General features: G+C 43.4%; 1 protein-coding gene across 7 annotated transcripts in view; it reads left to right on the top strand.

Moving 5' to 3' along the window:
* The window catches only part of ssbp2a (single stranded DNA binding protein 2a), a 47,290-nt gene that overhangs the window by 14,637 nt on the left and 8,028 nt on the right, over positions 1–24,625 (top strand). For 5 of the 7 annotated variants that reach the window (XM_047591648.1, XM_047591644.1, XM_047591643.1 and 2 more), the window contains exons 2-4: positions 6,243–6,315; positions 9,924–9,985; positions 10,266–10,350. In XM_047591648.1, the coding sequence (XP_047447604.1) occupies positions 6,243–6,315; positions 9,924–9,985; positions 10,266–10,350 (220 nt within the window). The remainder of the gene's footprint in view (positions 1–6,242; positions 6,316–9,923; positions 9,986–10,265; positions 10,351–24,625) is intronic. The other 2 variants (XM_047591650.1, XM_047591649.1) reach the window with 1 other exon arrangement.

Genomic DNA, 24,625 nt, shown 5'->3' with positions numbered 1-24,625 from the left:
AGAATCTAGACATTAGAATATGAAAGTTTACAGATCTCATGAGTATTCGTCTTGGGGCTCATTCGCAAACGCCCATCACCTCCATCCTCTGCTTTTTTCTGCCTCTCTAATCCCCCTTCCTCTGTCTCTTCTCGTCACCAGAACCTTTCATCTCGCTCTGATATGTTCCAGTCACACCATCGCTCTGTTTCTCTCAATTTCTCTCTCTGTAGTCTTTCTGTGTGTTGGACATGAAGGTAGGGGTCTGACTCAGCTTAGTTTGGTCTGTAAGTATGTTTACCTGAGGAATCACATTCATTTTTACAATAGAATTTTTACCAAAATAAATTTTTCACTATTGTTTAATAGACTAGGAGGAGGAGTGACAGACTCCCTGACATGTGTTCAACCTGTGTTTGACCCATTCATAAGAGCCACTGCAGGTTAATCCCTGGTTGACATCATCCGGAGCCTCTAATCTGCAACAGTTCCTCTACAACTCCTAAGGCACCGCACTGAATTATCAATCCCTTTCTCTTTTCTACACGCTCCGTCTGTTACCATTCTCTATTTTGTGTGCATGTCAGTGTTCCCTGCAACAAATGCTAGATTTCCAGAGCAAGTATTTGACCCACATTTAACAAGAAGCCAGGCCCGAGGACGCATTGTCTGTGTTTATAGAGTCACTCGTATTCCACTATTAATCAAAATGGCCAGGACAGTCAGGACAACAATGTCTCCTCATTTAGAACAGACTTCCTCCTCATCCAGTTCGATCAGAATACTTTCAGTGGGGTTGAAAGTTGCAGCGTAAACGGTTAATAATTAGTTAAATAGAAAAATGAAAGAACGCTTCATTCAAACCTGTTGTGCGTTAATGCTTGACTCAGTCATTTCTGGATCGTTGAAACCATAGGTTCCTCCACACGACTCTTCCTCATATATGTCTAATGTATGAATTCAGTATTTTGATTAAAGTTGTAAAAGTTCCTTCTTTTGTTACATTTCTGGCAGATTTGACACTCCACAGTGTGACTAACCACTTTGATATGTCAAAAAAGTTGTATTCTGATTTATGTTTGAGGCATGTAAATGCATCTTATCGGTTTTTGTTTTTTCCAAGATCCAGGTTCTATAATCAGTATAACAAATCCAGATTGACAACCAGCGTCAGTGAAATACACTGTAGTAGATCTGAGCATTATGTGCCTGCCATTGTTGTAGAATGTAAAATTGCTTCAGGTTTAAAATGTAGAAGAAAGTGAGGTGTAGATTTTTTTTTCTTTATTCATTTTATCTGATTGGATACTTCCGCATCCGATAATTATCACACACCAGGTGAAGTCATATCTTTGCCTCCACACGTTGGTGAAGGCTTCTGCTTTAATCGTGGTTAGGAAAGTGGTAACTGTTCAACTGTTAAATGTGGAGACGGAAGGCAAAGTACAAAAACGTGCAGGGAATTCAAAGAGAGCAGCCGAGCAGACAGGATCATTTTTTTTATTATTTTTTTTTTATTTTAAAAAAAAGCTGTGGCAGGGATGGTACGGTGGACAGTCCAGCAGGAAAGGAGTGAAGCTGGCCAGATACGGTGTAAATACCGAGGGAGCTAATGAGAGAACGGGCAACTTGTGTGTACTGTAGCGGTCGGAAAAGCACAATCTGAAAAGTTAATTATTGGAAATATACAAGTAGTAATAAATGACTGAGCACTTGCTCGGGCTGGCGAACAGTATGAAGCATTGAACTGTTAAAGATTTCAGGAATTTGTGGAGAAGAAAAAAAAAATGGAGCTAAAAGGACTTGCAGTGGATTTATCGTGTGGCTGGAAACACCGGATGAATGCTAATTTCAGCTTCTTGTTTAAATAAGCCAACAAGTTCAGAGATGAACCGTACGGCGTAATGCTGTGTTTAAAGAAACTTCATAAACACGGAGAGGCTACAAAAATACATTATTCTCTAACTGCTGTTTAGGAGACAGTTGTGTGCATCACTTCCTGTAGGGAGGGGTGATTTCCTGCCACTGCACACACCCAACTCCCCCAATATGATCTGTGTGAAGGACACCACTCATACTATCTTATTTACAGGGAAAGAAAACATATCTACCGTGCATATTGTGACAGATGTTTGTATTGTTTCAGAACAACGTCTCCCAAGTTCACCTTTAAAAAAAAAAAAACACTTCGAAAAATAAAACAATTGTTTCAGCAATAATATGGTAACAGTCCAACTGCTGCGGAGGAGGTGGTGATTTGTGCATCACTAATGGAGATAGCATGTTTATTGTGCAAGAATTTGCACATTCTTTGTGTTACACTTGTGTAAAATCTAATTCGATTTCCCTGGTCAAATGTGTTATTAGGCGATGTCAGCACAGCAGCAAGTCACGTAAATATGTCACTTAACTTGTCGGTCCACATCCAAAGTGTAATCGCTTTTCCATTTCATCTTTAACAAGGGTGAAATAATCTGTAGCTAATCTATAATAGGCAAATCCAATCACTGAAGCCATAGCCTGTTGTGATTTGAAGCCCTGCCAGGCTTTGATTGCCATGGCAGTAAATTGATTAGCAGTGATCTACTGTTCTCCTAAATGCTGATCCCGGGGAAAACAGGTTCATGCATTTGCTTTAAACTGAGATTGCGGCTGAGCTCTGGGAGTCTTCCCCTCTGTGCGACAGCTCAATAACAAGGCAGCAGAGGTTCTGGCTGCTGCCTTCATTAAACTAAGCTCAGTCTCAGGCTGTTCAGGCTTGCTGTAGCTGTCTGGTCTTGTGTAGATTTAGAGGAGCAGCCAAGATGGGGGCCGACTCAAAATATGAATTTAATTAAATGTGAGTCACAGAAGACAAAACTGCTTGAATCTAAAGGAGAAATAGGCCCCCCAACCACCACCACCACCCCCACCACCTCCTCCTCCTCCTCCGCTCGCTGCCCTATCGTCTCCACTTGCACCCACTCACCTCTGCTACCTCGCACAGCACAGCCCCGTATTTATGCAAAAACACACAAAGTGGGAGGCAACTGATCTCTTTAATCGCCCCGGTTGTGATTAATTTAAAGTGGTTCATATTTACAACACAAGTCGTCAGCTAAGAAGAAGAAAAAAAAAAAAAAAAAATGTCTTCAGTTTCCTGGCCTGTGCCCGACAGCAAGGACAAACACCCACAGCTCTAATGTGACTGAAAAATGGAGCCAGAAACCATTACAAAAGCATCGGCTGCCTCAATTTGAGCGCTTTCGCTCGCAGAGATTACTTAAATTGACAGCTTATTTAACACGACACGAGAGCCATTGTAATGTTTTCATTTTAATGTGTCGAATTTAGAGGATTCCTAACCTTGAACACCCCCCCCCCCCCCCACCCACCCACCCACCCACCCCTTCCCCATCCTCTAATCCTCAAACCTTATCAGTATTTTGACTCAAGTGTGCCGGGTTCCTCATAGTTGGGTGTTTTTATTATCAGCGGGAGGCTCAGCCGAACAAGTGGCGACTGAACAATGCGGCAGCGGCATGAAGGGGTTTATTGTTTTCAAAGCCTATCACTCGTCTTTAGAGAAATTAGTAGTTTTGAGTTAAAGTTCAACAGATACTGAATGCTGGTAAAGTGCCGCCTCTCGCTGCTTCGCTGTCTGCTTATCTGGCCCCGGCCTACGGTTGGTATGTGCTAAATCAAAAGGAGGAGACAGGAGTTTGATATATGCCTGTCTTTTTTTCAAGCCTTAGTGCATTTAAAAGCCTGCGTTTAAGGTCAGAAGATGAATCAGGACCTCCCTCGTTTCTCTTTTCCTTTCATCTCTTTTCCAGAACTTGCATCAGATCACTTACCTGTGGTACTTTTTCGTTTATTTCCATTTAACCCCCTTTGTCCGTGCCGCCGCTCTCATCCGTCCACCTTGCCAGAGTGCCCTCACTTTCTTCAACCCGCGTCTCTCTGTCAGGGCCAAAGGTCACATCTTAGAGCTCCTGTGAAATCAATCATAGGTCAAACCTTTTAGTCCGCCTCAAAGGCAGCCACCATGTGAGGCTGTGTTTTTGTGCGGTAATAGATAGCTGACTGGATGCAGGCCAGTGCATGCTGAGGACAAGCTTTCATTTCTTTATTTATTCCCACTGACACAATGAATTCATTCATGCAGCCCATCGTGCCCGTCGTCATTGCTGGGAAGGTATTCGCCGCAGATACATGAGGTCTTTCGGTAATAATAAATACTTTTCTACTGACGCTGCCGTCGCTGACTTTGGGGTTCGCGGGAGAGAGTGACAGATTGAGACGAGCTGACGGGAAAACGATGCAGAACAGAGCAGCTGAGCGAGTTTGTTCCTCGAAACGTTCAGAGATGTACAGGGGCCTTGAAAAAAAAAAAAAACGGGCCCATCTTTTATTCATGTTCAGTTGTCGAGGTGTCAAGAGTTTTGTCAAGCCTCTCATTGTTACGTTAACCTTGTCCCTGTGAAACGTTCTGTCTCTATCTCTTTGGTTAAACATTACTGCCTGGCCGCAAGGGGGGAGGGGGGAGGGGGGGGGAAGGATGGAAGAAGGGATGGAAAGATAGAGAGAAAGAGGTTGTATTCATCCCTCCATCATTAAACAAACATGGCCTCGCTACAAAGGAGTACAGAAAGGACAGCAACGCGTGCAAGAGAGAGTTGGAGGAAGGGAGACCGAGGATGAAAGTGATGAAGAAGAGCGATGGGAATGGGGGAGAGGGATGGGGGCCGGGGGAGTGGGGTGGTCGAGGAGACAGAGTACCTGTGTGCAGAGCAGAAAGGTGTGCAGTCCATCATCTTCAGACAGGCAGACAGGGGATGTCTGGGGAGTTTATTTTTACCTCGATATTAGAGCCTGGATCGGCTGCAGCCGGCTGGTAGCACCTTTCAGTGGGGGTTCTAGGGCAGATGCTGTCCCGGTGTGACCATCATTCATGGCTTCCAGTGCACAAACAAACACGGGCACAACACGCTCTCTACGTCAAAGCTTGTGTTAGGTCATATTCCTAGCTTCTTGCATTTAGAAAACTGAATGTACTTTTAGTTTGATATGATTTGGACTAGCAGCTATAATGTTTTTATGTGTGTTTATTTACAGTTTCCTTGCATTATATAGACAATGATGAACCGAGTTTGTTGCATTCCTACTGTGTATGACATATACAGTACGTATTGGGAATTTAACAGCACTTCAAAAAGTGTGTCAAGGATTCTGCAAATCACAAACTAAGGTTGGAATTGAGCTCCAAGAGTCTTTCCTCTCCCTGATTTTCTCTCCCTACAACAGTAACGAGCCGGTCACAGTTTCCGCCTGCTGCCTTCATAGCTATGCTCAGCCTCTCACTGTTCAGGCTATGTGACATATACAATGCATTTGGGTAAAATAACAGCACTCAAAACATCTGTCAAGCATGTTTCAAATCGGCTCCCCGCCGAGTGAATTTTTAGTGGAATCGGGTAAAGTCACGAATGCGATGCTTTCCCTGTCTACAAGTGTTTTGTAATCCACGTCCCTGTAGAGTTGCTATATGTTGTTACAGAATCTAAATCTTATAATCTGCACTGTGCCGTTAAGAGTCAGTGAGATCTGCTGGTGATCCCCTGCGGATCGATCAGTATCTTGTACGTATAGATCAGCAGCTCTTCCCGTCGTCCCTTTTCCGTGTTGCTGTTAGAACGAGCGTGGACGCACCGGGAGTAGGATTGATTAACAAATCAAGCCTGTAATTAATTCTTGCTGTGATCAAAGCCATGGGAGGAAGTCCGTGGAGACCCCGAGGAACAAAGATGAGGTGTTTCACAGTGCGGTCCTCGCTGAAGCGAGTGAGTTTTAGATATCGTAATTTGGGGTGAATTTGTCATATTTTTAAATGTTGCCGCCCCCCCCCCCCCCCCCCCCCCCCCCAGTCTGCCTGATCTATGGCATTGAGGTGATGATTAGTGCTCCTAAAGTGGTATCTGGCTCCCTGTTTCTCATGAGATTTGTAACGGACTGTGACTCATCACTTCATGTAGCGTTCTGTGGCTGCTTGACAGTTTTTAATCCACATGCAGGCTCTTTGATCATTAATTTTTTTTTTGGGAGTCGTGGCAGTAATTCCCTATTTATGTATAGGTTTGTGTTAAAAAATGAATAATATGTAAGGTTGCCGGATTTAACGTTGCTTGACAGTTCATCCACTCGTCACCTCAGTCTCTTAAATTTTTGCATCACCGTTAATGAACCGTAATCTCACATCTGTGTTCTTTTTTTTTTTCCTGCAGGTTGGCTCTTTATGTGTATGAGTACCTGCTGCATGTGGGAGCACAGAAGTCAGCACAGACCTTCCTCTCAGAGGTAAGTCACAGCGTGTCTGTACGTGTGCTTCACGTGTCCACTCTGAAGGTTGGTGTGACCCTCGCACAATATGTCCAGCGAGTGTGGCCGCTAAACGAATTAGCCCGAACTCCCAGTGCTGAGCCATCGGGTTAGTGCGGCGGACAAGCTTTTTAACATTAGTGTTGCATTTAGCCGGAGCCGGAGCCGGAGCACAGGAAGAGTTACGGTGTTTAGACTGGAGCTGACGTCTTTGGGCTGACATTATGGTCCGATCCGCTCGGTAGCTCCGTCTCTGTCAATCTCTCTCCCTCTCACTCTGGCCTTTTATTATTTCTCTCTTTGTGATCTTTCCTCTCTCTCCTTTGTCTCTCTCGAAGCCACTTCTCTCTCTGAGATTGTCCCCGCTATAATTCTGCTGAGGTAAAAAGGTGATGGGGTGAAAATGAGGTCAGTTGATTATTGTGCTTCGCTGTAAATGACGGTAAATTACAGAGTAGGAGACAGTGGCTCGGAGGCTTGTTGTACATCGGCCAGAGGAAGAGGAGAACAAAGAGAAAGGGGGATGGAAAAGGTTACATCATCAGCTGGCAATGATTCTCATCACTCTGAGTTAGTGTGCGTCCGCGCACATGCGCATACGCACGCGCACCTACCTCGGTGTCTCTCTCGGACACCCTTTCCTCTCTGCCGTATCGCTCGCACCCTCTCTCTTTCGCAGACGCACGGGATGAAAAGGATAGGCGGTGTCACATTCAAGTGTGGGAACACATTAGCCACGAGTGCAACAAGTGTAAACACGGCCGCTTGTATACAGTTCACATGCACACACAGGAGGTAAACATTACGCCTAAATGTACGTAGCCCTCGCTGGAATGGCGGGGTGGAGTAGCTTTAAAGGCCTCGTCCACACTGTATCCTCAGGCTCAGGAAATGAGCCGTGACTGGCGATTCACAAATCACACCCAGATACCTAAACTCAAATATCAAATCGCAAACAGACAGAGGAGCGGAGAAGAAAATGAGCAGCAAGAAATGCTGCGAAGCTAAACTGACGGCAGAATGAATCCAGAAAAAAGGACAAAGTAAAATTTTAAAAAAAAAAAGGTTGGAATGTAATTAGTTTATTTGTAATAGAAGGAAAACTGCACTCCTGCAACACGCAGCCTACATCTGCCAGTAATCATGATAAAGAGATCTTGCTATAGCATGGTGGAGGTAAATGAAAGAACCTCCCAGGAGGACAGACCACAAGAAGACAGGATATGCGGGCACAGTCTGCTTTTTTTTTTTTTTTTTTTCTTTCCTACGCTTTCCAGATGAAGAGGGAATAAAAGAACTCGCTAGAAAGTGTCCTGACCTGAACTGTCTGTAATCTTGTTTGGACTAAGCTGCAGCCAATTAAATGTGAGAAATGAGGGGCGTCATGCCCATTCTGCATTTTTTTTTTCTTCTTCCATTTAAGCAACGGCGAAGGAGAGAATCCGTCTCTGTCATGGTGTATATGGAAATTGTTGGCTTGCTATAATGGTTCAAATAAACTCATGCATTTACAAGAACTGCTAACTTGGACAGAAAGTATGCAAGAAAAAAAAAACAACAACAACAAAAAAAACAAATCGAGGCAGTTCCTGACCCGGCCCCCACCCCCTCCACCCCTCCTCAAAAAAATACTTCAAAGCAAAGCATTCTTTCTAAGAGTCGCTGTGTCTGATCTGCAGCTGGGGTCAGGACGGTGTGATTGAAAGTGGAGTGATTCAGTTTTTCCTGTTATTTTAAAGCTCGTTCATGCTGCTGCTCCACCAGAAAACATAATAGTCTCTTACCGATAGAAAATGTCCCCGTGAAGGAAATTAAAAAGATGGACATGAGGTCAATTGCAGAGAGGGAGCCTTATGAGTGTGTTCATAGATGCTAAGTTGAAACAAGACACAAGGTCAAATTGCCATTGTCTGTCTGGTTCCCTCAGCTGTTATCCATACACCGATCAGGCATGAATTATGACCACCTGCCTAACATTGTGTAGGTCTCCCTTGTGCCTCCAAAGCAGTTCTGAGTCATCAGAGAATGGACATGGACCTCCTAGGGTGGTTCCCGCTTTATCTGTATCTCTGCATCAATGGCGGTACTGGTAGGTGCACAAATGTCACAGCATGTCTCGGCAACGCACACCTCAGCGGCTGCGATTCATCCAACGTGCATTTACCAGTAACGTCATGGCGACAGAATTACAGAATGACACAGGCACTTGTATGTGTGCACAAATATAAATGCTCACAGTTTCACAATGCCTCCATAGGGTAGCACATATGCTCAGTGTGGAATTGTCACAGCAGTAAAAAAAAAAAACCTCACAACTCAGAATATTTATATTTATTGTCACTTTTCTTTCTAGCACAGATGTGAAATGTTACAGTGTCACAATTGTCTGAGTCGTAAGAACTCAGGGCCTGAAAACTACAGAGCAAGTAACTTTCCCTAGTTGTGAAAAAAAATAAGAAAACAGCTCACATGTGGACACACTGGTAGAGAGAGAGAGTGAGAGAGAGAGAGAAAGGAGGATGATGGGACAGAGGAGAAACGAGGAGAGAAGAAGAAGAGATCATCAGAAGCAAGGAGATGAATTCACTCAAACTGACCAATCAGAATTCACAAACAAAAGCTGTTTAATAAGCACACAATCTCAGGTGAAAAATCCAATTAAGACCAGAACAGAGTCGTTAACGTTGATGGCGTCCAGGACCAAATTTTTCACACTGGATATGCTAGTTGTGAACGGAGTCTTTGTCTTCTCCTTCGTCTTTTTTTTTTTTGTTAATAACTATAACCCTTAAATGATGTATGAGCTGCCCCTGGCCTTGGTAGCAGATATAATACTAGTTTGCCAGATATTTTTGGAGCTTGTGCGAAAGAAGGCAGGCCTGCTGTGTCTAGTTACGGTTGCCAAGATACTGCACGAGTGGACAAAACGTACAAAAATCTTACAAGGGGGAAAGTGGATGTTCCCCACACCATTCTATACAGTCTTCTATGGACAAAAAATATTTCTCGTATAAAACCCAGTATCACAGGGTGAATACCCCATTGACCTCTCTCTTGGCGATTACCCTACTTTTTAAATGGAGCAGTCCATCCACACGTTCGCTGGACGTTGGACGTTGTAAATGCAATCATCTTGTTTTGAACAGGCCCAAATTCGTACTCAGTTTCTCAGAAAGGAAGGGAGATAAAGAGCAAAAAGACGAAATATTGAAGCTGTGAATTCAAAAGGGAAACAGTGAATGACACTCTGGCAGCAGAAGGGAAGATAATGCTGCGAAGAGCAGACTGAAGGCTGCGTGGGTTGCACAAAGGTTTGATTGGCCTCCTCAGGCTGGTACATGTCTCTGACCTCATACACCTCCTGACTCCTGAGGAAATACACACATTTGTAGACTTTTACAAACAAGTGAATAGATGGGCTTTTCGCGCGCAGGGAGTCCTACTTATCCACCTCTGAATACATGGGAGCTGGAGCGTAATTGCATAATGGCAGGCGTCGCAAGAATTCCCCTGCAGCCTCTTCAGCCTTACACAGCAAGTAGTTCATATGTCAGATATGTCCCCCCCCCCACTCTGTGTCTGCCCAGATCCGATGGGAGAAGAACATCACATTAGGAGAACCCCCGGGGTTCCTGCACTCATGGTGGTGGTGAGTATGTTTAATGATTTCAGACTTCTTCTGCTGTTTTTCCGCATCCACGTCCTTCACACCTAAGATAAATGATCTTCACTTCTCTTCCACCTGATTTTTTATTATATATTTTATTCCATCATCTGTCCCCTAAAGCTCTTCCTCAGTTTATTTGCAAGTTGAACACTGCGTTTGTCATATACGATAATTCTAATAATAGAGTATAGATGGATGTCTCTTTTTTTCTCTCTGTCAGGTTTTCATGTCTGTCTTTGTTTGCTTTTTCCGCATCCTGTAGTGTTTTTTGGGACCTGTACTGTGCAGCTCCAGAGAGAAGAGACACATGTGAACACTCCAGCGAGGCCAAAGCCTTCCATGACTACGTGAGTCTTCCTCTTTTTTTCCCCCCCTGGCTCAGTGGTACGCTCAGATGAAGGCAGAAATCTGTGCTGGGAAATGTTGTAAGGAGACAGAGAGAAGGGTCCAGTACTGAATACGTAGCACAATGCACTACGAAATACTCAAATGAATAAATTAATCTAAACATGAATTACTTCAAAATGAATATATATATATATATACATATATATTTATATATATAATATATGATGGACACTTATATTTATGATGGACACCAAACTCTTCTTGCAATATTCTTCACTGTTTCAAATGTGTTGCCTCCATGTCTGTTTCCTACTCGCCTGTATTTATTTATTTATGCATTAAATAGCTTCAATATTGCAAAGACAATATTAATGACAAGAGGCAGAGAGTCTGAGATAAACTTTATCAGAACAACATAAAATGACATTAACATTTACATGGACAATGTTTATGCAACCTAGTTAAAATCATTCTGATTAGACAATCTAACTTTTTTCATTGATACTAAATAAAATGATCCATAACATTATGACCGCCTTCCTGACATTGTGTAGGCCTCCCTTGTTCCTTGTTCTTCAAAACAGTTGTGACTCATCAGTGAGTGGGCGTGGGCCTTCTGAAGGCAACAGGATGTTGTTAATGGGTCCTGTGGGTTGAGGGGAGGGGTCTCTGTGGATCAGGCTTGTTCCAGTGCATCCCACAGATACTTGATCTGTTTGGGATCTGGTGAATTTGGAGACCAGGTCAACACCTTGTGATGTTTTTTTTTAGTTGTTCCTAAACCTTTTTCTGTGTGTGTGCCTGTGTCAAGCTGAATCCTGCTGGGATTGTCTGCTGCTGTCATATGGGGTGGGGGTGCCTGGTCTAAGTCTAGGTGGGCGGTACAGTACATGTTTAAGAAACATCCACACAAGTGCCAGGTCCAAAAGTTTCCCAGCGGAACATTGAATCCTCACAAGTTTCTTCTGTGAGTGGTCATAATGTTGTGGCTGATTAGACCTCAATCAGAACAGAACTTTTCTGACATGACAACATTAAATTCATCCCATAGAAGATTACCATGGAGAGCCGAGGCAGACATATGCTGTCAACAGCGCTGATGACACCGCATCTTTATGTCCGGCCTGGAAACTCATCATCTCACCTGATGTTTGCTCCACATGGTGGAAACCTGCGCAAAAAGAATGGATTTATTCTCTTTAGTTACTTTGTGCTAATATTTGCCAAGTGAATGGATCAAAGGTTTACACCACCCCTCTGAATCCGATTGAGAAATCCTTCCAATTGGGAGATGGTAACATGAGGCATTATTGTTCAGACTGTTCGTTAGAGAGTCGAAGAAAGTTGAAGGCGGCACAACTTTGATGTGTAGCGTGTCGAGCTCGTCGCAAGTCCCAAGCGTCAGTCGTTACTTTGATGCTTTGTGTTGCTGGCGATGGGTTGCAGCTTGTTCCTGTATTGTTGCTAATAACGTAGCATTAGTAGCATATAGCACCGTCCATGCAAACACTGCCGCATGGCTCCAACTTGCCTTTGCTACGATGGTTTGCTTTCATGCAAGTCGTTTGTCCTTTAACCGAACAAAGCGTATGACAAAGTGTAGTGGATACATATCGCAGCGTCTGTAGCTGCTGCCTCCCTTCCACCAGTGAACAGCAGCCATAAACTGCAGCACACATGCATAAAATGTCGCGAGCACATTACGCTGAAGAGCACACTGGGCAGGAAAACAACAGCCATGTGGTGGAAACGTTGTTTATTGCTGTGTTTTCTCAGTGTGGCTCCACTTCGCTGCTGCAATTCCAGCACAACAAGACGCGGGTTGATTCAGTCGTGCGCCATCCAGAAACCGGGAAACATCGAGCAGTGCCAGAGCTCTTCAAGTTTTCGATTAAATGGTGACTAAGAGAACGGAAGTGCGACTCTAATTTTCACTGAGTTTTAAAGTGTGTGTGTGTTTGTTTGTGTGTGTGTGTGAGCAGGGGTCTTCTCTCTGCTGCTTTTTATGTTGTTGTTTTCCCCCTGTAGCCTGAAGTCTGACTCATCAGATTTGTGTGTACAGTGGTTTATTGAGATGTATTGTTGGAAGTGCACAGGTCAGGGGTTTCTGCCTACCCCAGCAGGATCTTCTCTCCCTCTGTCTCTCCATCCCTCTCTGTGGCTTGCTCCCTCTTTCCTTTACGCTTGCAATCCTGCCGGACTGGTGGGGCTCGCTTCTCTTTTATCTTCTTGCGGCGGGGTGTGTGTGCGCTCGTGTGCGTGTGTGCGCATACGCAGGTGAGGCTGCTGATGCTGGCGATGATGATCGGGGTGATGAATAGGCGCTCCTAGGACGGGGCAGCGATGTGGTGATGTCATCCCGGCTCCGGGGGAAGGGAGCTGGAGGGCAGAGCGACCTCGGCCCTGAGAGACGAGCAGGAAGGAGAGGAGGGGGGTGGAGGAAAAAAGTGGGGGTGTATAAAAGAGGGAAGGGGAGCGCAAGAGGGACAAAACATCAAAACAAACAAGCACATTTAGTGTAATTTAATACAAATGTGCTCAGGATTACAATGACAGCGTCTTGTTGTTTCAACTTATCTGATCCGAATCAGCTCCATTCAGAAATCCTTCTGAATATATCTTAATGTCATTAGCAAAGGCCACCACCACCAGCACCAGCAGCAGCAGCAGCATCAACGGAGTATTCTTACATTTTCAGCAGGGTTGTAATCAGAGGATTATAATTAGACCAATTGTAATTAGACCAAGGTCACTCGCAATCAACTGCACCATTGCCGCGCTGCTTCTCAGATCCAATCAGAGGTGCTACGCACATATCTGCCGCTCAATTAAAACAGAATGAGGGGACAACTGCGGTGGACGTCGTTGGAAAAAGTAGCGCGCCTTAATTTGGTGCTCGCGTCTCTCTTTCAGTCTCCTGACTTTGAGACTGATGGAGATTTTAATCAGACATTTACATGGTAATTATTTTCAGATAGCTAATTACTGAGTGAAGCCCTAATTAATGCCGGGGAGATGTAGGAGCTCATTCGCATCATCTTTGTGTTCCCTTTCCTTTGATAACTGATGGGATTGTGACAAGGCTTTTGACTTCGCTTATCCCAGTTTGAACCTACTGTAGATACGGCCGTCTTTGTGCGAAACAAGTGGTTACATTTGTTTTTTCCGACGGTTCTGTCTGTTTACACGTGAGTGTTGTTTTGCATGTAGTTGTGTAATGTAGATGCCAATCACATAACTAGATTAGAGCGAGTAAGGATGGTCTTCTAGGACATTAATACAGTAATCTAATGTTAAAAAGGAAACAAAGACCAAAGTGAGGAGAGATGCAATGGTATTGATTTCCATCCTCAGACGAGGCTTTTCGGGCATCAGAAAGGCGGTTTGCAGTTCTGTTAAGTGCTTTGTAAATTGTGTTCTCAATACTAAATGAGCGGTTTCCATTTGCAAGGGCCCATGAAGTCATAAAAACAAGTTATTTTTAAATTCTTGTGCTTGGCTTGGATATATATATATATATATATATAGTTTGTATGTATAGTTTGTATATAATAGTAGTAAAAAAAAAGGTCTAAATCCTTCCCTTCTTTAAAGAATAACATACAGATCCAGGCAGGTAATTTCAGGCTTTTGACTGATGGGGTTGTGTGTTTGAAAGTTGACGTCATCTTGAGTTTTACATCTTGAACTGACTTCAACTTTTGCCCACGAAATTTTGTAATGGTAAAACATTTCTGTTTATATTGGGCTTTTCTACCTGTTGATCCTCAAAACACACAAGCCCACACACATTCACACAAGAACAGTGAGAGCGACTCCTGGTTGAGAGTCTCGCTCAAGGACCGGGGATCAAAACTTAAAAGTTTAAAGACATGAGCAAGTTACAGAGAACAGAGTGAGAACTAATGGAGGCAGTCTTAAATGAGAGCATATTTGACATATTAGCAGCACTCAGGCAATAAAACGTTTGCAATACTGAAAAATGTTCTCTCTTTTGAAACATAGATGCACTGGTGCACGATTGTGTATTTGCATGTAGCAGATTGAGCACAATGAGTTTGCAGAGCAATTATACTCTGTTCACATTCCATTCACTAAATTATTCTTGCGGGCTCCAGAGGAGACACTCAGAGAGGCAGACTGGTGCAAAAACGACTGATGGCGTTGGAAGGACGGCACCCTGAACCGTGCTCCATCGCAAGAGAGATGCCTGGCTTCTGATTTCGGGAGATTATCAGCGTCTGACAGTTGTACTGGTTGCACTGTGCGGCCTCCAGATAAGAGCGCGCTTTAACCGAAGCAAGCCGTTGGTGGGAGAATGCTCCTGGATTCATAGAGGGTTTTTGTTTAAAAAGCGGCGATTGTAAGTGAATTGAAATGTTGTACGTGTTTGTGTTATTCTGCAAACTCGCAGATGTGTTGTTACCACGTGACCATGTTTGTTAGACGGATACTGTTGTTTTAAATTATCACGTAGCTCTAAAAAACCAACTCTCTTAAAAAAAAAAAAAAAAAAAAGAAGAGGGAAGAGAAAAGCTCTCTTGGCCACAGAAGAAAAATGTCAAACTGACATCTTTGGCTTGTTTTGTCTGAGCGATATCCAAAATATGCAATTTTCAATGGCATGTCAAAGTAAATCCTCTCAAACTAGCAACTGAAAGGTTTTGCTGGTGTTTTTGTTGAGGAGATGACAAAATAGCTGTCAATTCATTCTCTGCTGACTGACTAATCAACTGATCACCCTATCATTTACGTGGCCTTTGGCCCAGTTAATTACGTGATGTGATTTTAATTTCTATTTTTTTTTTTTTTTTTAGAGCAATAAAAAGATTACAGTACGGTATTTTGGGGTCTTATGCGTTCATTCACCATGACCTACTGTGTCTGGGGATGCTCTAAACTGATAAAACCGCAGTAGAAATAATTGTGATCTCATCCCTCTGGCTGCCCTCAACAATTAAAATAAAGAAAGACGGATAACAGATGGATGAACTGCACATCGAGCGGGCATGAAATGTGCAGCAGACAGACAGCGGTGTTACAGAAAGTATTATAGCAAGGGGAGCCGGGTATCATTGTGTGGCATCACTGTGGGAGATAGCAGGCACACAGCAGTTAGAGGGGAAGAAGAGATCAAGAGGCAGCGCCAAGAGCAACCCCCTTTGATAAAAACGCTCCGTCTCACCCTGACACATCTTACACTCATACTCTCCCACTCACACATGGAAATGTATTCTCACAGTTTATTAATCGGCGCACAAATTCATGCTCGCTTGTTGTAAAGGACACGGGTTAACTGAAAACAGCTCCTGTCTGCGGTGAGAAAAGCATAAATACATGCTGTTACATCAAATGCAAGGTCACAATTATCCACACTTGACTTTGCTTGTCTTTTTTTTTTCTTTTTTTCTTTTTTGATACAGTCACTGTCTGACAATTTGTATGAAGGAGGTGGAAAAGGCCTTTTCCCTGATTCACTCTGGGTGTTTTCTTCAAGTAACGTCGTTCTGCAGCCTCATCGACACAGTTTTACACAATGCTCCCATGAACGTTGCAACAGAAAGCGTGGCTACCTCAAAGTGGTTAATAATTAATGTTTAATTTCCCTTTAACACCCCAATGCATGGCAATATGAGTTGACCTTTTCTGGCAAAAACTTCTACTCGTACCCAAGAAATATCAAAACATTAAGATTGCCATGAAATTCAGTGAGCACATTTATACGTCCCGTAACCCACCTTCCCTACACACTTTCCTCACATGTGTATCTGTCCTTTCCAGAACATGTTCTGATATAATAATTGATGTAAGTGTTTAAAGTGCACAGTACAAAACTAGAGAATCCCCGCAAAGTTTCAGATCCAGAAATCCGAAATGATCATCTCATCGCAAGAAATCAAACTTTTCTTGCAGCTGCTTTCTTTACAGCGGACCTTCTTTCCCCTGACGCCTCATTGAGTTTGCCTCCGAGCAATCTGCATCAGTTAAAGAGCAACAAAAGTTTTGTAACCTTCTGTCTAAGCTGAGCTTACCACATGCTGCGTGTAAATATGTTGAAGGTGATTTCAGATTTCACTAGAGCAGATGAAATCTTAGCTCCTGCCTCTGTTCTCCGGGGGCTTTTAAACCTTAACTTATCAGGTAATGATAGATAAAATCCTGCAAATTGCGTCACTTTTGTTCAGAAATTGAGCTGCACATCCAGCCATTCCCAGCTACGTTAATTAACTAACAGAAAAATAGGCTCCCATTTCTGATCGGGACTGGATTTTGATTGCAAAATAACAAACCTGAGCTTTCAGCGGAACAAAATCCAAGCCCTGAATTTTGAGTTTGTGTGTGCATACGTTTGAACAGACGGAGCAAAAAACAGAGCGGACGGTAACAACCTAGAAACAGAGACTCTGTTGGCTCCAAGTATTGTGGGTAACAAGCTGATTCCAACCGGTGGAGAACCAATGGGGGTTGCAGAGACCCCCAGTCTGTTTCCAGGGAAACAGAGCTCTTTCTCTTCCTTCTCCCCAACAACCCCTCTCTCTGTCTCCGTCCATGTCTCTCTGTCTCTCTCCCTTCCACTCTCCCGTGTTCCATCTTGGCGGTGTGGAGGAGGAGGGAGATGTGGAGGTGACTCACTGTAACATCATTGCCATGGCAATGAAGAGCGAGCCAAGTGAAGAGGGAGAGAGAGGGGAGAGGAAAAAAAAAAGAACGGGAATTTCCATAGGTAAAACAGAGCGGGAAATGTTTGTCACGATCTCCAACGGATTTAAAAAATTGGGGGAATTTTCAGTGTTGAACACCCACCATGTGTAGGCCTAATTAGACCCTGGGTATTCTTTACGGAAACGTTACAATGACTCACCGTCCCCCCAACCCCCCCCACTCGCTCCCCCTGCCTCGTCTCATCCCTTTCACATCAGCAGATTTTTTCCCCCCTCTCTGTCCTCCATCCCTCCTGTCTATCTCTGCCCATGTTCTACATTCCTCTTCATGTCGGCTGCTTCCTCTTTTCGCTGGCCTGTTGCGCGCGCGAGCCCTCTGTTCTCCAGGGAGTGTGTTTTCCACCGGTGTATTGTGCTGAGTCATGTCACATGCGTGTTTGGACACGCTGGGGTGAAGTGTTTATGTGATGTTGACATATGCGCGCCTTGCTGCTCTGCAGAGGGCACGGGCAACGCGGAGGCCGTGGCACAGAGTGGAGGGGAGAGGTTAACTGAGGGCAGGGAGGGACAAGATGGAGATACCGTAAGAAAGGGTTGTTCTGTTGGGCTGAAGTTATTATTGATCACGAGAACAAGGGGCTGAGTCAGGGACTCGCTACCTGACTATCTGAGCGTTCGCCCCGTAAGTTTCAAGAGCATGTCTGTTTTTAAATCTTTAATCACAGGAGACTGCTCTGAAACGTTTGAAGCACGGCGTGTGCCTTAACATCTGGTCTTCTTTGATCCGCACGGAAGCTTTAGCTATAGAACCGCCGCAAAGGTGAACATGGCAACCTTGCAGGTTTTGCGATTGACGGGGATTACAGCGAATGATCTGCAGACTGAGCTGCAGCAGCGGCAGCAGAAGAACCCCAGGAAAGTTAAGAGACTGCTGACATGAACGGAGTGGCACGTTATCTTTTTGACCCCAGCTAACCCCGGTGGTTTATTTGCTGTCGTAGACACCCATGTCCTTATCTCGCGCTGTCCCTTGTGTCTGTCCTTCTGAAGCCAGAAGGCCAGACACAAGGGACAGCGCGGACAACTTCGCACTAGTTGTTGCCGTGGCTTACGAGTCTTTGAATCAGCAGTTCTGCCAGTTTTCTCACTCAGCCTCTTCTGTGCAATTTCAGCATAATCACAAATTATTCAAATGATTCAACTAAAAGATGATTAAAGGTCTGCAGAATCAATATTCCGTGTTTGATGATCAACCATTAAATATTCCCCTCTTCCTCTCAAGTATTTAAATCTTCTTGTGCCTTCCTGCCCTCTCCTCCGTGTGCAGTCCATCTCTCTTATCTCCTCCTGTGTCGTTGAACCAAGCACGATAGCGGTTAGAGAAGTGTGACACCCCAGCACCGAAGTGACTATCATTTTCAACTCTGAGCGTGTATCTGACAGCGCATCAGCCCGTGGCTCCACCTCACATATTATACTGCCCCTCGCAGCCTCGGAGATGTTTACAAGGGTCGATAATGACATCAGTGATAAAGGAAACACGGCCAATCTTCGCCGTCTCTCCCACTGTGCCGTTGATATCACCCACCTGTAATCGCCCGGAGAGACCGAGTAGATTAGCTGTGTGCTGCCATTTTACCAGGTAATCACCTGTAATGTTACACTAGAGAGCGTCCCGGCTGCTGCTGGGAATTCTGTTGTTCGGGATAATGTGCTGCCGAAGGTGATAAAGATTGCGAAGATTTAGAAGGACGGAGACAGGGAACGCGGAGAGCCAGCGGGTGTTGTGCCAGAGTAAAATGGAGAAAATTCAGACGAGAGAAATTAGCTTTTGATTATAATTTTTTTTTTTTTTTTTTACACACCAAGCTCATTTCCTCTCTTCATATCCGCCGCATCGCCTGTTTTCCTCCCTGCAGTCGTGAGAATGTGCAAACCATTTGTTTATGTGATGGTTCCTATTTGCAGTTATTAAAAGGACTTTTTCATATTTGTGAACTATTTGTGATATTGTCAATGTGTTTTCAACTGTCTGTTGTCAACCACCCTAAACTAATCTCTGTAACAGACACATTTTGACTCTATCCTTTAACACTGAAGCCATTGTAGCCGTGCTCTGTCGTACATGTTTGTTACTGAACATAAAGTAATGACAAGCCGCTGCTTTAAGTGTAAAGTTAACTGAATGTCTTGGTTATTTTATTAAACATAATATCCAGCCAACAGAATGTTTACATTTTAGCTAATAGCAGCTTCAAGTCTGATTTCCTCATGCACTAATTGATCATTATCCTTGGACGTAGGAAGCTTAAAATCTAGCATTACCAGTTGCAACTTGTATTGACATACAGAATCTGATAAATCTTTGTCGTTCACCACTTCGGGATTCATCAGCAAATTAAGAGTTCAATGGGCGCTGAAAATCCAGAGGTTCATATTCCAAGATAAAACCTAAAACCCACCCCGAGTGTAGCATCAGCTAAAACATGATAATAATTAGAAAGCTTTGTCTGATTTTGGTGCAGCTGCACGTTTCTTGATTGTTCTTATTCAGCTTTTTTATCACTTAATAACGTTACTTCTGCAATCGTTCCTGCTAGCACTGATGACTGACGAGAAAAAAAAAACATACACATACTTTTTGACTTGTCACATCTCAGACCTTTGACTCTTGCCTTCCTTAAGAAATTCCATATGATCTTGGTGCAGCAGACTTGATACCTGAGGCTTCAAAATCTTGAAGCTCTGGTACAATACAACAGCAGAGCCGTGGGATGAAACGCACAAAGATTTTTGGCACTGGTGTATATGTTATGTCTTTGTTTAAGAAACACCAGAGGCCGATTCTGAGTCCATCACCCTTAAAATTGAAAAGCGAGTTTGGCTCAAGATTCCACAGTGTGTTGATGTGCCCTGCCACGGGGGAGTGTGAATAATACATGGTTAAAGGCAGAGCCCACCCATTCTCATCTCTACGCTGCTAACCTTCTGTCTGTCTCTGACTCTCATGTGACATATAGAAACCTTTGGTTATATGTTCTGTCACTATGTTTTTGACTAACGGAAGTTTTATTCTGTGCGCATACAGTACAGTACAGCAAAAATCGATCATCTTATCGTATTTCGACTCTCACACTCTAATATGTGAATGTGTGTTTGTCTTGATACTGTGTGCATGTGTGCATATGTCAGAGGGAGAAGGAGGGAGAGAGAATGTGTGTCATGCAGAATGGTAGCTTCTCTTCTTTCCATTCCCTCCCTCCCTTCAGGAAGTGGACTAATGGCATTTGAGAGGATGGAGGGAGCGGGAAAGAGGGTGAGGGAGGAGGGACGGAGTTCCTTCCTGTGTAGTCTGTCATTTGTAGATCCTGATGTGCTTGCGCGTGGCCTTGAGATTCAGTGGTAACTCTTCCACACCCCTCCACTGCCCCGTACCCAAAAGCCTGTCCAACTCGCTCACTTAGATACTGAGGAATTAGTTTTTTTTTTTTTTTTTTTTTTTTGTCTGTTTGCTACTCAGAAAAGAAAATGTATTATCTCTGGCCATATTTCCATGAAGATGATTATGGATATTTTTATTACATATAAAAAAAATACAAAGACACAAACAAATGGATCCAAATAAAAGTTGTGGGATGATCCAAGTAGGACTAACAGGCTTTATGTGGTACATACAGAAAATTAGTATCTGTTTCAGTGGGTATATGACAACGCTATCTTCTGCTTCATTTTGAGTAGATTATCTGTTCCATAAAATATATGAGATTAAGAAGTGACCAGCAGTGAGACGGTATTTTGTTCTTCTGCAGTATGTTTATATATATATATAAAACTACCAGTCAAAAGTTTGAACACACCTTCTCATTCAGTGTTTTTTCTTTATTTTGTACTGCTCTCTACATTGTAGACACATACTGAAGACGTCAAATATACGAAACAAAATATGTGGAATTATGTAGCAAAGAAAATTTGTTAAATATCTCTAAATACGTTTTAGATTCCTCAAAGTTGCCCCCCTTAGCTTTGTTGACAGTGCTGCAAACCCTTGACCTTCTCTCAATGACCTTCATGATGCAGTCACCTGAAATGGTTTTCACTACACTGATGTGCCTTGTCAGGGTTCAGTTGTGGAATTTCTTACCTTCTTAATGGGGTTGGGACCATCAGTTGTGTTGTGCAGAAGTCAGGCTGGTACACAGCTGACAGCCTTAGTTGACTGTCAGAATTCATATTATGGCAAGAACCAACCAGCTAAGCCAGGGGAAAGGACAGTCCAGCATTGCTTTAAGTACTGAAGGTCAGTCAGTCTGGAAAACTGCAAAAACTTTGAATGTGTCCCCAACCCCACAAAAACCATCAAGCGTCACAACGAAACTGAAACAATCTACAATGTAAGTAAAGAAAAACCATGACATGAGAAGGTGTCCAAATCGTTTTAACTTTCAGTTAGTGTAAAGGAGAAGCAGCAGTTTCACTTTTCTTAGCAAATTTCTAGGGCTTTAGTCAGTACTTCCCCCACAGTGTCATTGCTATGGGGTGGGGGTGCCTGGTCTGGTCTAGACAGGTGCTACATGTCTAAGAGAAGTTTCCCAGCAGAACACTGAACTGTCACAAGATGGTCAACGTTATTAACTTCTCCTGTCAGTGGTTTTAATGTTGCGGCTGATCAGTATATAAAGACATTTTAGTTAGCCAGTAAAGTTTTTACTGCAGCAAAACAGTGTATGTTGGGGTGAATCAAAATAAACTACAATACAACTAATATTTTGGAGTAGGGAGGAGACTTTGCTGAACTGGGATTTGTTGACACTACAAAAAAAAAAAAAAGGAACAGCCTCATCGTTTAAATGGGAGCTCATCAATATGTGTTGTGTGCACGAATACAAAAAAAATGAGACGGAGCTGGTTCGTGTGACCGTGAGGGACTGAGAGGTGGAAAAATCAGACAGCGGCCGACGCAGGCCGAGACAGACAGAGAGGGAGAGAGAGACAGATAAACACACAGCCAGAGAGGAGAGAGACACAGACAGTCTTTTGAGATTCCGCTCACGCATCCCTGAGTGTCTCTCCCCGTCTCTGCAGCATTGAATGAAAATGACTCCCCCACCTTCGCGCACACATGCACACGCGGACGTACGTGCGCACACATTAGCGGGGGACTCAATCTGTAAACATATAGGGATGAAAGAGTTTGCAAGTTATCTCATTAAGTATTACTGAGCCCTTTAGTCTGATGGAATTAGTGTACTGTGAATGTAGTACGGCGAAAGTCTGATTAAGTTGTAAAGTGGCGAGCTGTAGCGCAATTACACTCCATTTAAACCTCAATGGATTTTTGTATTTTCTGTGGCAAAGCTCATCACATTTTGATCATTTTACCAACATAAAGCAAAAGATGCTACAGGGGAGGAGACACTGCGGTTGTGTAGTAATAAAACGTGCCATTTCAGAAGGAGGGATTACACACATTACCACAGTATGTGATCCTCTGTGATCACAGAAGGAGGCAAGTGGACTTCTTGTTTTAATCAACACATGGGAAAAGAGGCTTCTGCCTTCACCGCTTTTGTGTCTATTTTTGCGCATGTTTTTTTTTGATGTCTCATGTTGCCTCCCGTCAGAAAGACATCGTGTCAGACTGGTGGAGTGCGTCGCCGCGCTCCTTACTGTATGTCTTGTTATGTGTGTGTCTGCTGTACTTTAGTGTTCTCCTAGCGGGAGGCGTTTTGAATAATTTATGCAACAAATGAGTTTGCCAGGAGATGCAGGTGTTCATCTGAGGACACGCGGGGGCCGTTCCACTGCCTCGGGTTTCACGGCAAACACCTTTTTGGTTAGAGCGGCCGTAACCGGAATGAAGGGATCATGGCAGTACACGGAGAGCAAATCGCTCGACGGTTCGATGACTCCTGAAGTCAAAAGCTTTAATGTAACGGGACTGCTGAATGGAACCGGAGGAAGGATTGACTGTCTTGCTTTCAAATTATTAAGCTTAAATCAGCAAAGGAAGAGAGAGCAAAACTGTAAATGTGGACGAGGAAGGAAGGTTAAGGCTGTGTTTGTTTGGGGTACATGTGTTTTACAAAGGAGGGCTCTTTTGCCTTATTCCTCTCTAAAACTACTTATCTACTGAAACTACTTATTGCATTAACAAACCAGTGTCTACATTTACACACTAAAGTAGAAGACGAAGAAGTTCGTTTTTATTTAACTACTGAGAATTTCATTTATTATACAATCTGGGTCTCAAAATGGGACTTACTATTTGACCGCAAATTGAATCTGCAATGAACTCCATCAAATGAAATGGGAAATTAGCGACAGTGTTTGACCAACTCTGAAACGCACCTAGACTCAGTGCACACTGCAACACAGCTCATAAGATAAGGCGCCTTACAAATACAGTATTAACGTGCTCCTTTCTTTTACCTGGACTTGTCCGAAAAGTATAAACACCGATACGTGTGAGGGGTAAACGTAAGCCGGGTAAAGTGCTGGAATACTCTGAGCTTGGCTGTGGCGAATCAGTATTAAAATGTGTAAAAAAATAACTGAAAAACAAGCATTTACCAAGTCAAGGTCACTCGGAGTAGTTTGCGAATGACAACCAGTGGTCGCCACTCATTTCCCGATCACTGCGCTGCGAGATAACTTGACTGATGTGGTCACAGTGGATCAGGTGAAGCCCTGCAATCTCACTGTCAACATAATTATCAGCAGCCATGAGTGACTGCGCTGGTGTTGAATGCTAAAGGTCTCAACACATCACCATGGTTAATTAAACTGTTATCAGCTTGCCAGTGGAATAAACATTACATTTATTTCTCCATCACTGCCCACAAGTCAGCTGATAGAGCTAATGAGTGTGACTGAGAGAGACAAGCGTTGTTAAAATAGATTCATATATGTATTATTGAAATAAACAGCAACTCTGTGGCGATACCAGGTCTTGTGATACTATCGACGCTTGAGCTTTATCGACTGCTATTGTGTCCATCAGTTCAACTCAGCTGACTTTATGGATGCTCTTCAATGAGCCCGTGTGGAAAAACAGCCATCAGACAGTGCTGTGTTAATGCATAAGTTCATCTCGTGTGATCATTTTATTTTTATTGGTGCCAGACTGCTGCGAGAGCTTTAGGCCAGTATCATTAGACTTTAGGCTGCACTGGCTCTTCTTTTCTCTTTGTTTTTATTTTATTTTAAAACACAAGATAAGAAAATAGGCCAAAGGCTCTTGAAAAGTTTTCTCCGGATTTAAAGGCTACTGCAGCTAACCATAAAATGGTCTGGTAAATTTTTATTTTAAATGTTGTGTACATTAAACCAGCGTGATTGTACAGGAGCTGGATATTTGATTTATTTTCTACCTTTTCTTGTCCCCACTCCTACTGCGCTGGCTTAAAAACCATCAACTCGGGAAGAAAACAAACCTATTTCCCAATCGGATTTGAACCGAACTTATTTTACATCCCTATCCAAACAGTGTGACTCCTCCAAAAAGACTCAGCTTTTCTTCCACGGACGCTTTCTGAATCCCGTGTGATTCACTCGGTTCTTAATACCACTAGACCGACTGTGGTTTGTCACAAGCAAGGGCGACCGTTTAGTA

This window comes from Mugil cephalus, chromosome 8 (assembly GCF_022458985.1).
Source record: "Mugil cephalus isolate CIBA_MC_2020 chromosome 8, CIBA_Mcephalus_1.1, whole genome shotgun sequence".
In the NCBI taxonomy this organism is placed as follows: Eukaryota; Metazoa; Chordata; class Actinopteri; order Mugiliformes; family Mugilidae; genus Mugil; species Mugil cephalus.
Note: the sequence above shows the minus strand (reverse complement) of the source record. Positions and strands in the feature narration are given on the sequence as shown.